This window comes from Chenopodium quinoa, unplaced genomic scaffold, assembly GCF_001683475.1.
Source record: "Chenopodium quinoa cultivar QQ74 unplaced genomic scaffold, ASM168347v1, whole genome shotgun sequence".
NCBI lineage: Eukaryota > Viridiplantae > Streptophyta > Magnoliopsida > Caryophyllales > Amaranthaceae > Chenopodium > Chenopodium quinoa.
Window position 1 is genome coordinate 7,535,376 of NW_018743574.1, and position 12,772 is coordinate 7,548,147.

Consider the following 12,772-nt stretch of genomic DNA (forward strand, 5'->3'; position numbering starts at 1 on the left):
CAGAAATATTATTATTATTATTATTATTATTATTATTATTATTATTATTATTTAAGTTGATGAGATGTTCACGAATTAATTTCATTACAAATGGCAGACAACTTTCTATCAATGACATATTATTCGTCCTTAATAAAAGTAGTAGAAAAAATTTATAAAAAAATTCAATAGTTCATAGAAAAGTTGCTGATCTCATCATTTTAACCAAATTATCCACTAAAATGTCTCCTTTTCCTTCAGCAGTCCATGAGTCTATAAGTCTATTGTCTAACCAATTCATCCACTAAAGTCTGATCTGTGTGTATTTAAAGGTGAAAGAAAATACATTAAGTCCTTATAAATTTTTAATTTTAATTTTCTTCGATTTGAACAAATGTCTTTGAATTCTTCAAAGTTCAAACAAGTTAGTCCTTGTATTTTTGTACTGTGTTTAAACCTAAGCAAGTTAAAAGTGCAGAAAATTCATTCCAAATGCTACAAAAAGTCACAAAGTACAAAGCATACATACATAAGAGACTAAAATGTGATTTTTAAAAAAGGCAATCTCTTACTCTGTAGTAATTACTGAGTACTAATTAAACTCCCAACATCATCATCTTAAGGATTTTTTTTTTTTACGGGATCTTGGGTTTTTTTTTTTTTTTTTATATCCCTAAACAGAGTAGTTTTCAGTTCTTAAATTTCATTTTTTAAAATATTGATTAATAAAAAATTATAAACCACTATAATTTACTTGTGCATGTATAGTTTTTTTTTTATTTAGTTTTCTAAGAAACATAAAACGGAAAAAATAAAATGAACAAACCCTTAACATAAATGTATCCTCTAGATTTATTGCATAATTTTAATTCTTCTAATATTTTAAACATTTAGAATTATTATATTTTAGTTATAAAAAAAAAAAAACAGTCAAATCAAGAGAGACATGATTCACGTGAACATCTAGTAAATTACGTAATAAAAATAAATAGATGAATTCAGGAAAACACTAAAATGGACTTAGATAAGTGAGTGATATGAGCTTGGCACCTTCTAGAATAAATCGTTAGCCAAATGGTGTAAGAAGAATATAACATGTGTCAGTCTAAAATCAAGCTATCGAACAAATGATAAGACGGAGAAAGATGGGAGCACATTCATTCAACTTGTAATATTGAATTATCAGATGGATAATGTTTTAGAACCTTGATTACCAACTATGTAGCTACACGTTTAAGCATTGTACAGTTGGCTCAATTATTCCAACTTCCATTATGATCAACGACAGTACAGCTGAGATGCCAATTCTCACTTATCCTAAACTGCATTAGCTCCGTCTATACTTTTTTTTTTTTTTTTTTTTTTTTAATAAGAATAAAATTTTGGTCAATAATTTATCCAGTTCTTTAATAATTTAGCCAGTTTTTTTTTTTTTTTTTTAAAGAGATAATTCATCCATTTCTTAATGTTTGCTTCATCTACCGCATACTTTTTTTATAGACCAAATTACTCGTATGATTGTTTTTTTCGGGTTTATACCTCCACAAGGGTGGAGGTAAGAATCAATCTAAGAATCTGTGGAGAGTTGGAGACTAGGAGGAAAACTCTAACCACTTGAGCTATCAGTCACTCTCACTCGTTTGATTATTACTCCGTAATATCGTACATTAAGTTTTAGTAAAATTTTAAAAAAAATACGCAGTCATTACTATGAAACTACATGGAGGGAGTATATAATATGGAGTTTATAATTCCAATTTTAACTCTTTTACAAAATTAGTGATTAATAATCACCTAACACATTGATTTTCTAGCATCAACCACCAAAAAATCATACAGATAAGTTTAAACACTTGGAGAAAAAAAATTTGAAAAATAAACTCACCACATTATACTGCGAAATAGTATTTATTCTCTCCTCTTGTTAGATCACCTTATTTTCCTGTTTTTTACAAACAAATCAATAAAATCCAATCATATACTAGTCAAATTAAAAATAATTTACCGACTTTTTTCCAAATATCGTAAAACAAAATATATAAAAATTGCAATACAATAAGTTGCCGGATATTAGGTATAACAACACGTAGTCAGAATTATCAGCTACATAACTTTATAAGACGAATAAACAATAATGCCAAGAATATTCGATTAGTTTAGAATAGCATTTATATTTACTTATTTTTATTTTTATTTTTTATGTAGAATAAAAAAGGCATATTATTAGTTCACAAGTAGTGTAGATTTATTTAGACACAAAATTACCTCTTCTTTGATTCTAATAGCCCCTAATAGTTGACTAATATTTCGGTTAGATGCGCGAACTTGAAACCGCATTTTCAATCAAGAAAATAAAATATAGTTTGCGTTACGACTAATTCAATCTAATTACACCCTTCTAATTCAGCTCCAGCTCATTCTCACGTGGTTTCAAACTCACAAGTCATAACTTCTGCTTATTTGTCTCATACCCTAGTCAGCATTCACCACCCACCTCACATTATTTATCACATTTTTTTATAAATATCACCTTATAAAATTTTATTATATGCTTTTTATAACCCCTTATATAAGACCATTTCGGCTTATCAATAGATACGGTCATACACTTCTCACCCAAAGAAAAAAAAAACATTTTTTTTTTACTCTGAAGTCTTAACTGAAACCTAAAACAATGCCAGAAAGATACTTCTCTGGGAAATACAAGCTCACCAAGCTCCTAAGCAACGGTGCCTACGCTAAGGTCTACCAAGCCCGGGACACTCGCAGTGGCGAGACCGTGGCGATTAAATCGTTCGAATCAGCCGACAACCTTGACGTGGTTGAGATACAGGCTATGAGCCGGCTAAATCATCAACATGTCACCAAACTTGTCGAAGTCATAGCTGCAGCTGGAAGCGGCCAAGTCTTTGTCATAACAGAATTTGCGAAATGCGGCGACTTGTTTGAGATGATCGCGAAGCGAGGTCCTCTTGCGGAGGATCTCTCACGTCATTACTTCCAGCAGCTGATCTCCGCTGTCAAGCACTGCCACTCCCGAGGGGTTTTCCACCGCGATATCAAACCCGAAAACCTCCTCCTAGATGACAAGTGGAGCCTCAAGCTATCAGATTTCGGCCTGTCAGCGATCAATGATGACCCAACTCAACCTGGACCGATGCTGACAGAACCTTGTGGGACTGTCGAGTATGCGGCACCAGAGGTGATCATGGCGGGGAGAGGTGGAGGGTACGATGGAGCGAAGGCGGATGTGTGGTCATGTGGTGTTGTTTTGTATGTATTGAGTGCAGGGTTTCTACCCTTCGATGGAGAAGGTGATTTAGAGGAGATGGTGGAGAAGATGAAGAGAGGGGAGTTCAGATTGCTTAAGAAGATGTCCACTGGTTTAAAGTGGTTGTTATTAAGGTTATTGGATCCGAACCCAGAAACCCGGATTAGTATTGATGAAATTATACAAGACAAATGGTTTCGACAGGGGTATGAAGAGCTAAGTGAGGAGGAATGATCAGATAATTGGAGTGAATGTGTATAAATTTTCTTTTATTTTGGTGGATTTATTGCTGAAAGGTTGTAAATTTTGGGGACTTTGAAGTTTTTTTTTTTAATTAGGATTTTGGGTTGCTCAGCTCCTCTGTTTTAAGAGGATGAGATAATTAATTAAAGCAAATGTTAGAAGAAATTATGTATCTAATTTTGTGTTAATAAATAATTAACATTTAAGATACACTTCTCAAGTTTTGATTTCATAAATCATATGAAGTGCAGTAATGCACATGATGTGTTTATCTCTTTTGATTATTAACAAATTTAACATTAGCATAAACAGTAGTGTAAAAATGAAAATGACAAAAAGATTATAGAAACCCTACACAAAGTACTACTCTTTGTTTGCATCAAAAATAAAAAAAAGTACTACTCTTTGTTTTATCTTCATAGCCTGTCAATCTGTAACTTCATGTTTATTTTTTCAAAAGATCCAATCAAACATTACTTATCCAATTGAAATCATCAGAGAGCATCATTCAATATTACGGATCAGAATGATACTCCCTCCATTCTAATTGTTAGCCCCACTTTCTTTTTTTTAGAGTAAATAAATGTTTGTCAAATTTTTATCATGAATTTCATAAAAGAAAAAATATACAGCAGTCTAGAAATCTTCATAAATTCATCTGGTCATAAATTTTCAATTTACAACTTCAACCGACTTAAATGTTAAGGGTTCGTTTGACATTGCTGTGGTTTTCTGTTTTTTGGTTTTTTGTTTTCTAAAAGTATATGATATGTGTCCCATAATGAATCAAAAATTATATAAAGTTATTAAAATTATGATAATTTTGAAAACTGACAACATAAAAGTGAAAACACTTTTTCTTGTTTCCTTTTTTGGTTTTTGGTTTTTAAAAAAACAAGAAACTGAAAACCAAAACTGATGTCAAACAAGCCCTAAATTAATGGTAGAGTATTTATTAAATACTCTCAAAAATGCAAATGGTGCAAACAAATCAAACAATATGGAACGGAATGAATATGATAGGAGTCACACCGTGACCAACTGTATTGCCTTGAAATCAACATATCTGGTTTGTTCACATGGTTATGAAGATTCACACATGATCATAGGAGATTCCATAATCAAAAAAGATTCAGTAGGATATTCACAAGATTATTAGAGAGATACTAGGAGATATTCTAGGGGAATATATACACAATATATACGAAAATCAATAACTATATACTATAAGACACACCAGCAATGACACGTGTCATTTCCCGGTGTGTCCTTTTTTTTAAAAAAAAAGTTATTATTTAAGAATCAAATTATTTACATATATAAAGTATAATAGAAGATTTGATGCGTGTTTCAAAAAAAAAATATTGACAACTATGACTTAAATTAAGCAAAAAAAAATAAAATAAAAAATAATATTCTTATCATATTTGTGACATATGGAGTATTTGTTTTAGGAAAGACATACATTATATATGTATGTATTATGTATGTCGTACGTAGTACGCACTATGTTTATTACAATAAGATTATATATTTTCTTAATAGAAGCTAAGCTACAAGCTTCAACAATGAATTGCCCATATCAAATCAACTAATGAAACTTTTGCTATTTCTTTGAATTATTTATGACTAGAATATTAACCAATTAATACTATACTGTAATTAACTATGGATACTTCAATAAAACTTTCCAAGTCCGGCACATGTTGATTATTATTAGTGTAATATTTTTTTTTTCAAATTTTGTTGTTCCATTCAATTGATATGAATATAACATACGAAAGTAATTTTTTTATTTTTTATTTTAAATATAGTGTTAAATTTAAAAATAGTTATTGGAAATTACAATATAGTGTTAATTTCAAAAATATTAATTGAAAATTACCGTGCAGGGCACGGGAGCTAGCCTAGTAAATTACTATATTCTACCATGTCATGTACTCATGTTACTTAGATATCTTATTGAATAAGCCTAAAGAGAAGAAACCATATCTGGAAAACTAGCCAAGTTATGGTGGGAAGAAGTAACAGACAAGCTGTGTTTCGTTAATAACTTAATATATACCTTACTAGTTACTACCATGTCAAGCCAGTTCGATTAGCAAAGCCTTCAATTCTACGGAGTATTACTTTAACTCAAATGGTTCATCTTTAGCCCTCACAATTCACAAACTATATTTAGCAATGAAAACTAAAAAAATATGGAGTACTCCGTAGTACTTTGGTGAACCGTTTAGCCGGGACTCCGGGAGGGAATAATACTTTGGTGAACTTGGTCAACAAAGTGATAAGATTTCCAAAAATGCCTAAAGACTAAAAAGTAAAATGAACCTGCCCAAAAAAATTGTATATGTTCATCGTACAAATATAATAAAGACAAAAACATGTAAGATGAGTACTTGGTAGTTGGTACGGAGTTTGACAGAAAGTTCCATGTGATTTTACAACTATTCCGTATGAGTCTATGACCTTATTAATGATTTTTGGGTTTACATCCATAGATGAGCGAGAGAGACAAAATTGGGCTTGTTGGACTTTTCTGTTGGGCCAGTAAGGGTTGTCCAACCTTCTTGGGCCAAACCCAAAACAGGAGGTTGAGCTTTTTCAACAGAAAACGACAGCGGATAAAAGGATAACCAGAGAGGATGATGGCTATGTTAATTAACACTTCCAGGACCAGCAAAATTATCAAACCAAAACTTCAAGGACCAACCCCTCATAAATTTATACGACTAGTTGATTAATTTTGTTCTATCTTCGTCACTTAATTTGATTGATGATATATTATGATATTCAATCATTAATAACTACATTTTGTAAGAGTGAGGGATAGCTCAAGTGGTTAGAGCTTCCCTCCCGGTTTCAAGAGATCTTGGGATCGATTTTCACCCCCGCCTTTTGTGGCTCTCTAAACACCAAAAAATAACTACATTTTGTTAGATTTTCAAGTTATATTATACAGAAGGTCAGTCATTTGACATTAAGTGATTTGTATCCCATAATCCGTATGAATTGTAAAATTCTTACCCAAATTGTAATTTATATAACATGACACTTATATAGTATAACTCGTCTCCCATAAATATAAACCACAATTTTATTTTTTATTTTATTTTTTAATTTTTTTTTTTTAAAATCGCACTCAAATACGACCAATAAAACATGAACAGTATAACTCGTCTCCCATAGATATAAACATGTTAAATTGGCCTAAAATGAAATTGATCCAAATATCCTATACCTCTACAACTCTTCTTGAGAAGTTGAGGTGCTTCCAAATTCCAATGAACATGTCAATCCACAAAATCTTACATTCACAACACAGCAAGATTGTACTACAGGTTCAACAATGCTAATATAGCACATGTATATAACAAATAGCTATCATCACCCAACTGGAAGCTTCAATTAATTAAAACTACATCATCAATCTCACATTCTCACATTAACAGTTCTACTATATAGTCCATATCTATACAACTATAAAAGTACTCAATCCCAGTGACCCAGTCTCTTACATAATGTCTCCCTTTTAGATTATATCCTATTAAATTTGTCTCCATTAATATTAGTTCACAAGATTTATTATTTATATACCCATAAATCTTCATTATCTCCCACTTTACATGTTTAAGGATTAAACTACCTAACAACTAATATTTCAAACAACTCTTAAAAGAAAATATGATTAAGAGAAATTAAGTACGAAGTAGAGTATATGATTAAGCGATATTAAAAAAAATGAAAGCTTTTAAATTGTGCACTAAGTATTACGCAAAAGAGATCATCAACTACATCACCTCCTAGATAGCCGCCAACTAGAAGGCGGCTAGTCAAAAACTCAACTCTAATGGCCCACCGACAACACATGAAGCCGAAATAGCCACGTGTTAAACACTTATCCCATACGTATACATATACATATTATAATAAATCACGCCTTTTATGAAATGAAATATAAAAAATAAAATAATTTACGGAATTATATAATGTACAGTCCTATACTAAGGTCAAGCACTATGATATTGACCGCTCACCTTCTTAAACACGTTCCATTAATAATAGCAGCTGCCCGCCTTTATAATAGAAGTACAAGTCATATTTCTTAAAAACCTTGAATTTGTTCAGACTTCAAAATCCCATATATTTACTCTTCTGTCTTCTCTTGTTCGTCATCTTTTACCAATCATATACTACTATTAGACTAGCAATTTAGAAGGTATGAAACATCAAGAGCACAAGTCAGAAGATCGCTATGATCTCCACTCAGTTCACAAATCCTCCGCCTCGAAAATCATGAAGGTGAAACCATTATCAGCATTAGGACCCTCAGGTCCTCCACAACCAAAGGTTTATAAGGTTAAGCCTATCCATTTCCGAGAGCTCGTTCAGAAGCTCACTGGAGCACAACCTGACCTGCTACAACAGCCTACGTCTTACTCTCGGCCTCAAGCTCGTCCAAGACGTAGTAACCTACAGGTTGTTGCTCCACCTCCTTTGCCACTTCACCCTCATCAACTTCAACTTAACAGCCAAACTGATCTAACGAACTACTCAGAGAAGCAAGTGCCATGCAAAGTTGAACAAGATCAGAAACCTTTCTCAGAAAAGACGATGCAAAACGGTGTGGGTACAACTGAACTCATCCTATCCCCAAATTTTCAGGCTTGGTTTTCTTTTGCTATGTTAAGTCCTGGGTCAGCTGCTCTATCTCAGATATAGAAATGATCATTTCATTTGAAAAATATTAATGTATTTATATACTTTTAGGTTACGTTTTTGCTGCTATTTTCACTTTTCCAAGGGCCTGATGTACTTTTAGTCTCTTATTCAAGCCGGAAAGTTAACCCTATTGTTTTCTTAAATCCTTCATTGTTTACTTGACTAGTTAGCTTACATCAGAAAATCAATACAATTTACAATTTCCTGTATCAAATTCAGCTGAATACAACTCAGAATTTGAAACAAGACTAAACATTCATTGAATTCCCCTTATCTATACTTGATAAATACTAACTTTGAATTCTTAACCTGTCATCCTGAACTAGTCTTTGTTCAGCTTGGATAGCCTAAATATGAACTTGCTGCTTCTCATTTTTCTGTTTTTTTTTTTTAATGTGAAAAGAACAAAAGCCAAATGTAGACAAGATGTATGATTCAAACCTTTGATATTGACTATTAAAACTGTGAAATAATTGGTCAACTTATAGTTACTTAAGATAGCAATTTTGCCCGTTCTGTCATCATAATACGGAGTATAATATAGTGCTAATAATACTTATAAAGTCTCTGACCAAGAATAAACTGTTAGTAAACATAAAAAAAGAGTTTACTTTAATTACCAGGAAACCTAGTTAGAAATAAAATGAGAGGTCTGAATCTCCGAGTTAGGTCCCATTTAGACTTGCAACCATAACGAAAAGGTTGGGTATTGGTCAACTACCTAAATATCTCTCACAATTGGAACACGCAAGCTGCCAAGATATGAAGACATTTCCACATTTCACACCTTATCTTTGAAATATTTTTTTTAGTTTAAGGCAAACAGGGGGGGCATTTTTCAATTAATTCACTTTATCGCTTTTGCAACAAGTTTACTAGCAAAGTGAAAAAGCTGTATTAAACAACTACGCACTTTATTTTATCTACAGATTAAGAGGGCATCATCAAATTCATCTAGTGGAAATCAGTAAAATATCATGTACCATACAGCTCTGCAGATAATTTTGAAAGGAAGAAAATACCAGACCTTGTTTACAGCTTCAGTCTCCGATGTCTGCACGCTGATAAGTGATAATTAGTTAATTACTCTCCTGAGTTGCGATCTCGATATGCAAAGGAAAAGACACCCTCCAGGAGTGCAAGCCATAGCAGTTCTGCCATGCCAATGCAACACAAAAAGTCACTGTTAGAAGCAAAGCTTTAGATTTATATTCTTAGCGAAACCATCGTGACAAGATAAAGCACACACGAGTGCCACATACCTTATTATCACAATAGTTTCTTAGTTTTGAATCTGTTACACTGTGGAATATGTAATGTGTTGGTGATAGATGTTGCTAGTGACAGGCCATTAAAAGTGTTGCTTGTAGTTTTCTACAGTCAACTCCTAGAAACTTCGAAATTTCATCATGTCTTATGCTTTTCTCTTCTTCCATGAGCTTTGCATTACCACACGTGGTGAAGACAAAGGTGAAAGGCATCTGAAAGACGCAAACAACATAGCAAACAACGGATAATCAGCAACTCAATAGTCTCAGTCTCAGTCATTGCTCATTAAATTACAAATCGATGATCACGAAAAGAGCAAGCAAGTGTTGCTCAATTTGATACATTGTTGTGTCTAAGGACAATCATCTTCCTGTGGGGGAAACTTGCACTAACCACTTACTAGTGTAGCAAATTAAAGATGAATCCATTCAAACAACTTCAGAGGCCCAAGGAAAATCTACTCGTACCAACTTATCCTAGTATCAATGCAGTTATTATATAGCAACCGTTGTTGTTACAGCCATTACATACAAATTATCAAGCTAAGAACAGCAACACTTGCTAAACAAACTGCTGCTTAATCAATTAGGGAAATCGAATCAATTGCTGCTTTCTGAAAGTGTTTGTATATGCAAGAGACATCATTGATTAATGCAATGTAGCTAGAATATCAAGCAATTACTATCGATCCAATCACAATACTTAATTCGTAAATGCAGTTTCATTGAATTTCACATAATTAAGTACTACTACGGAATAGATAACAAAGCGGCAACAAATTATGAAATCGCAGCATAGATTACACTCAATGTATATGGGAAAAACCCTAAATTATAAATAAAATTACAGGAATATAACCCTATTTAAGAAATTCAATAACATACCAACCTAAATTCCCAGAAAATGGCTAGTAAACTGGTGGTTCTCACTGAGGAATTAGAACAAACAGTTGGTGGGCATAACCCGCATAGGAATTCAGATGAACAATGCGTATTGGTGGAGGAGGTTTTAGGGGATCGAGAAAATGGGATTTGCAGAAGGAGGGAAAGGAAGAAGGAGAAAGATTTGAAAATTTTAGAGTAAGCAAAAGAGATTTGATAGATGAAGACGAATTCTAAGCGGCTTTTTCTTTAACCGCCATTTTTGGAAGGTTTTAATTTACTGTATCAGGTAATACGGCGTACAAGTTTTTATCGAGAGTCCCAATTTTATCACCTAGGTTAAAATTCGTTTTATCGATAATGAGGGATGACTCGAGTAGGTTAGAGTTTCTCTCCCGATTTCAGAAAAATGTTTAATCAGTACAATATTTTTATAAACCTAATTTTCATTAAAAATTAAAGTGTTACTCATGCACTGCCATTGCTTAGAGTTTTTTTTTTATATTTTAATTAAGAGTTTGAATTTTTTAGTATTAATTATTTAGAAATATAATTTTTTTTTTACGGGTAGAAATATAATGTTAAATTGTTGAAAAGAATTGAAAGAGTGATATGAGTTTCATTTGTTTTTAGTTTAGGTGTTTTTTTTAATTCTACATTTATATGCATTTATGTGGATGAGTGGTGCATAAATTATTGCTAGTTAAGATGGCAAGACGTGTGGTATTCATTCTATGAGGTCATGACGTGGCACGAAGCCATTGATTATTGAGTGGTCACGTGGCATATAATTTTTATTTAGATCTTCTCGTTTTATCTCAAGATGAATGTAAAACAACTACACAATGGAAATATGACATCTAAAGGATATGGGAATGGAAAGATTAAAGAAAAAAAAAAGATTCAAAGGTGTACATTATTTATAAGTAATCAGGGGCTAGTTCGCTAATGTAACCTCAAAACCTCTTAAGTTAAATGAATTCTCACTTTTTCAACGCCAATTTATAAGAAAATATGCAATGATATACTCCATAATAGGTATTCAAAATGTACTCTCTTTATTCCACGATACAATGCCTATGTATGATCTACAAAACATGATTTTGATCATCGATATTTGTAATTGTGTATTGATAAAAATTTATAATTAAAAAAATTGAACTCCTTAAATTACAAATTCAGATGAAACTATCAATATGTCGCAAGACTATAGATTTTTCCATTATACATTTATTGGGAAAAAAATATAAGAATTTATAGTTTGACTAAGAAATGACTAACAAATTTATCAATTTATCGTTAGACTAATTGCTATTTGATGTGTGGTATTCGTTTCCCTAGGATTGAGTGATAAGGTGAATCCTAAATCCACATTATTGTAATATATGCCAAATTATGGTTGCATGATAGATAATATAATGGTATCTATCATAAGTTCAAAATCAATTTGAATAGTACGTAAATTGTACCATTAATTTCTGAAATGAAACGAAGTAGCAGTCAATTTTAAACAAATCCAAGAGAAATAATCAAAACAAAAGATATATTGCAAACAGATCAAATTAAGAAAGCGATATACATACATCAAACAGGCATAAAACATTTTCTACATATCACTTTCAAAATATACGTTTTATAATTACAGACATATAAGTGTATTTTTTTTGGCAAGAATGAATCATTAATTGATATGAATATCACTTAAAAAAAAAGTGATAGACAATATCCATAGAATATTCTCATCCTAGGTTTAGGATATATTTTGTATAAGATTATCTTTGATATATGTACATATCTTATAGTTACCTAATATGATTAGGTGGAAATCACTCTAATCAACGAGTTTCATATTATCTGACATGGTATCACATTAGGTTAGATCTTGGGATCATATACAAAAATTATCACCTTGCCGGTGGATTAAAAAATTAAACCTAGGATGAGAATATTTTATGGATATTCTCTATCAAAAAGCACTCCATAAAATAATTAACATAATTATGTACGTTTGTCATACAATACATTCTTCCTTGATTCGAACATACGTGCTTTGCAATACTTCAAGTTGATAGTCATAGTCTTATATGGAGTACTACGGCACTACTTATCAAAATATTGAATTTTGATCGACAAATTTTATTTCAACTCCATAGCGTATTTAGTCTTCCTACATTGTCTTCTACAATGATTTTTTTTTTTTTTTGAATAATTCTACTATGGAGTATCAATGGAATGGATTTATATTTTCATAAATAAATTCATAAACATGTGTATGAATAAATAAGACTTCTAATTTTTATCAAAACACTAATAAGCAAAATTTTTATGTTAATTAAATCAGTTGGACACATTATTTTGCAAGTTTAAAATTTACTTCGTATCGATCAATTATTTAGCTATGAAAATC

At 31.7% G+C, this 12,772-nt stretch overlaps 1 protein-coding gene and 1 long non-coding RNA gene across 3 annotated transcripts; one reads left to right on the forward strand and one right to left on the reverse strand.

Moving 5' to 3' along the window:
• LOC110682454 lies at positions 1-11,418 on the reverse strand. 2 transcript variants are annotated; one of them, XR_002503417.1, is made up of 3 exons: positions 10,373-11,418; positions 9,243-9,696; positions 1-1,921 (listed from the first exon to the last, which is right to left on the reverse strand). It is a non-coding gene; the product is annotated as an uncharacterized LOC110682454 (long non-coding RNA). The 2 variants fall into 2 exon arrangements; XR_002503416.1 differs by lacking the exon at positions 1-1,921 and having other exon boundaries at positions 9,242-9,696.
• On the forward strand, positions 2,473-3,701 carry LOC110682453 (CBL-interacting serine/threonine-protein kinase 14-like). The gene has a single exon (XM_021858794.1). The coding sequence runs from the start codon at positions 2,654-2,656 to the stop codon at positions 3,482-3,484; it is 831 nt and encodes a 276-aa protein (XP_021714486.1). The 5' UTR covers positions 2,473-2,653; the 3' UTR covers positions 3,485-3,701.
• Positions 11,419-12,772: the final 1,354 nt, after the last annotated feature.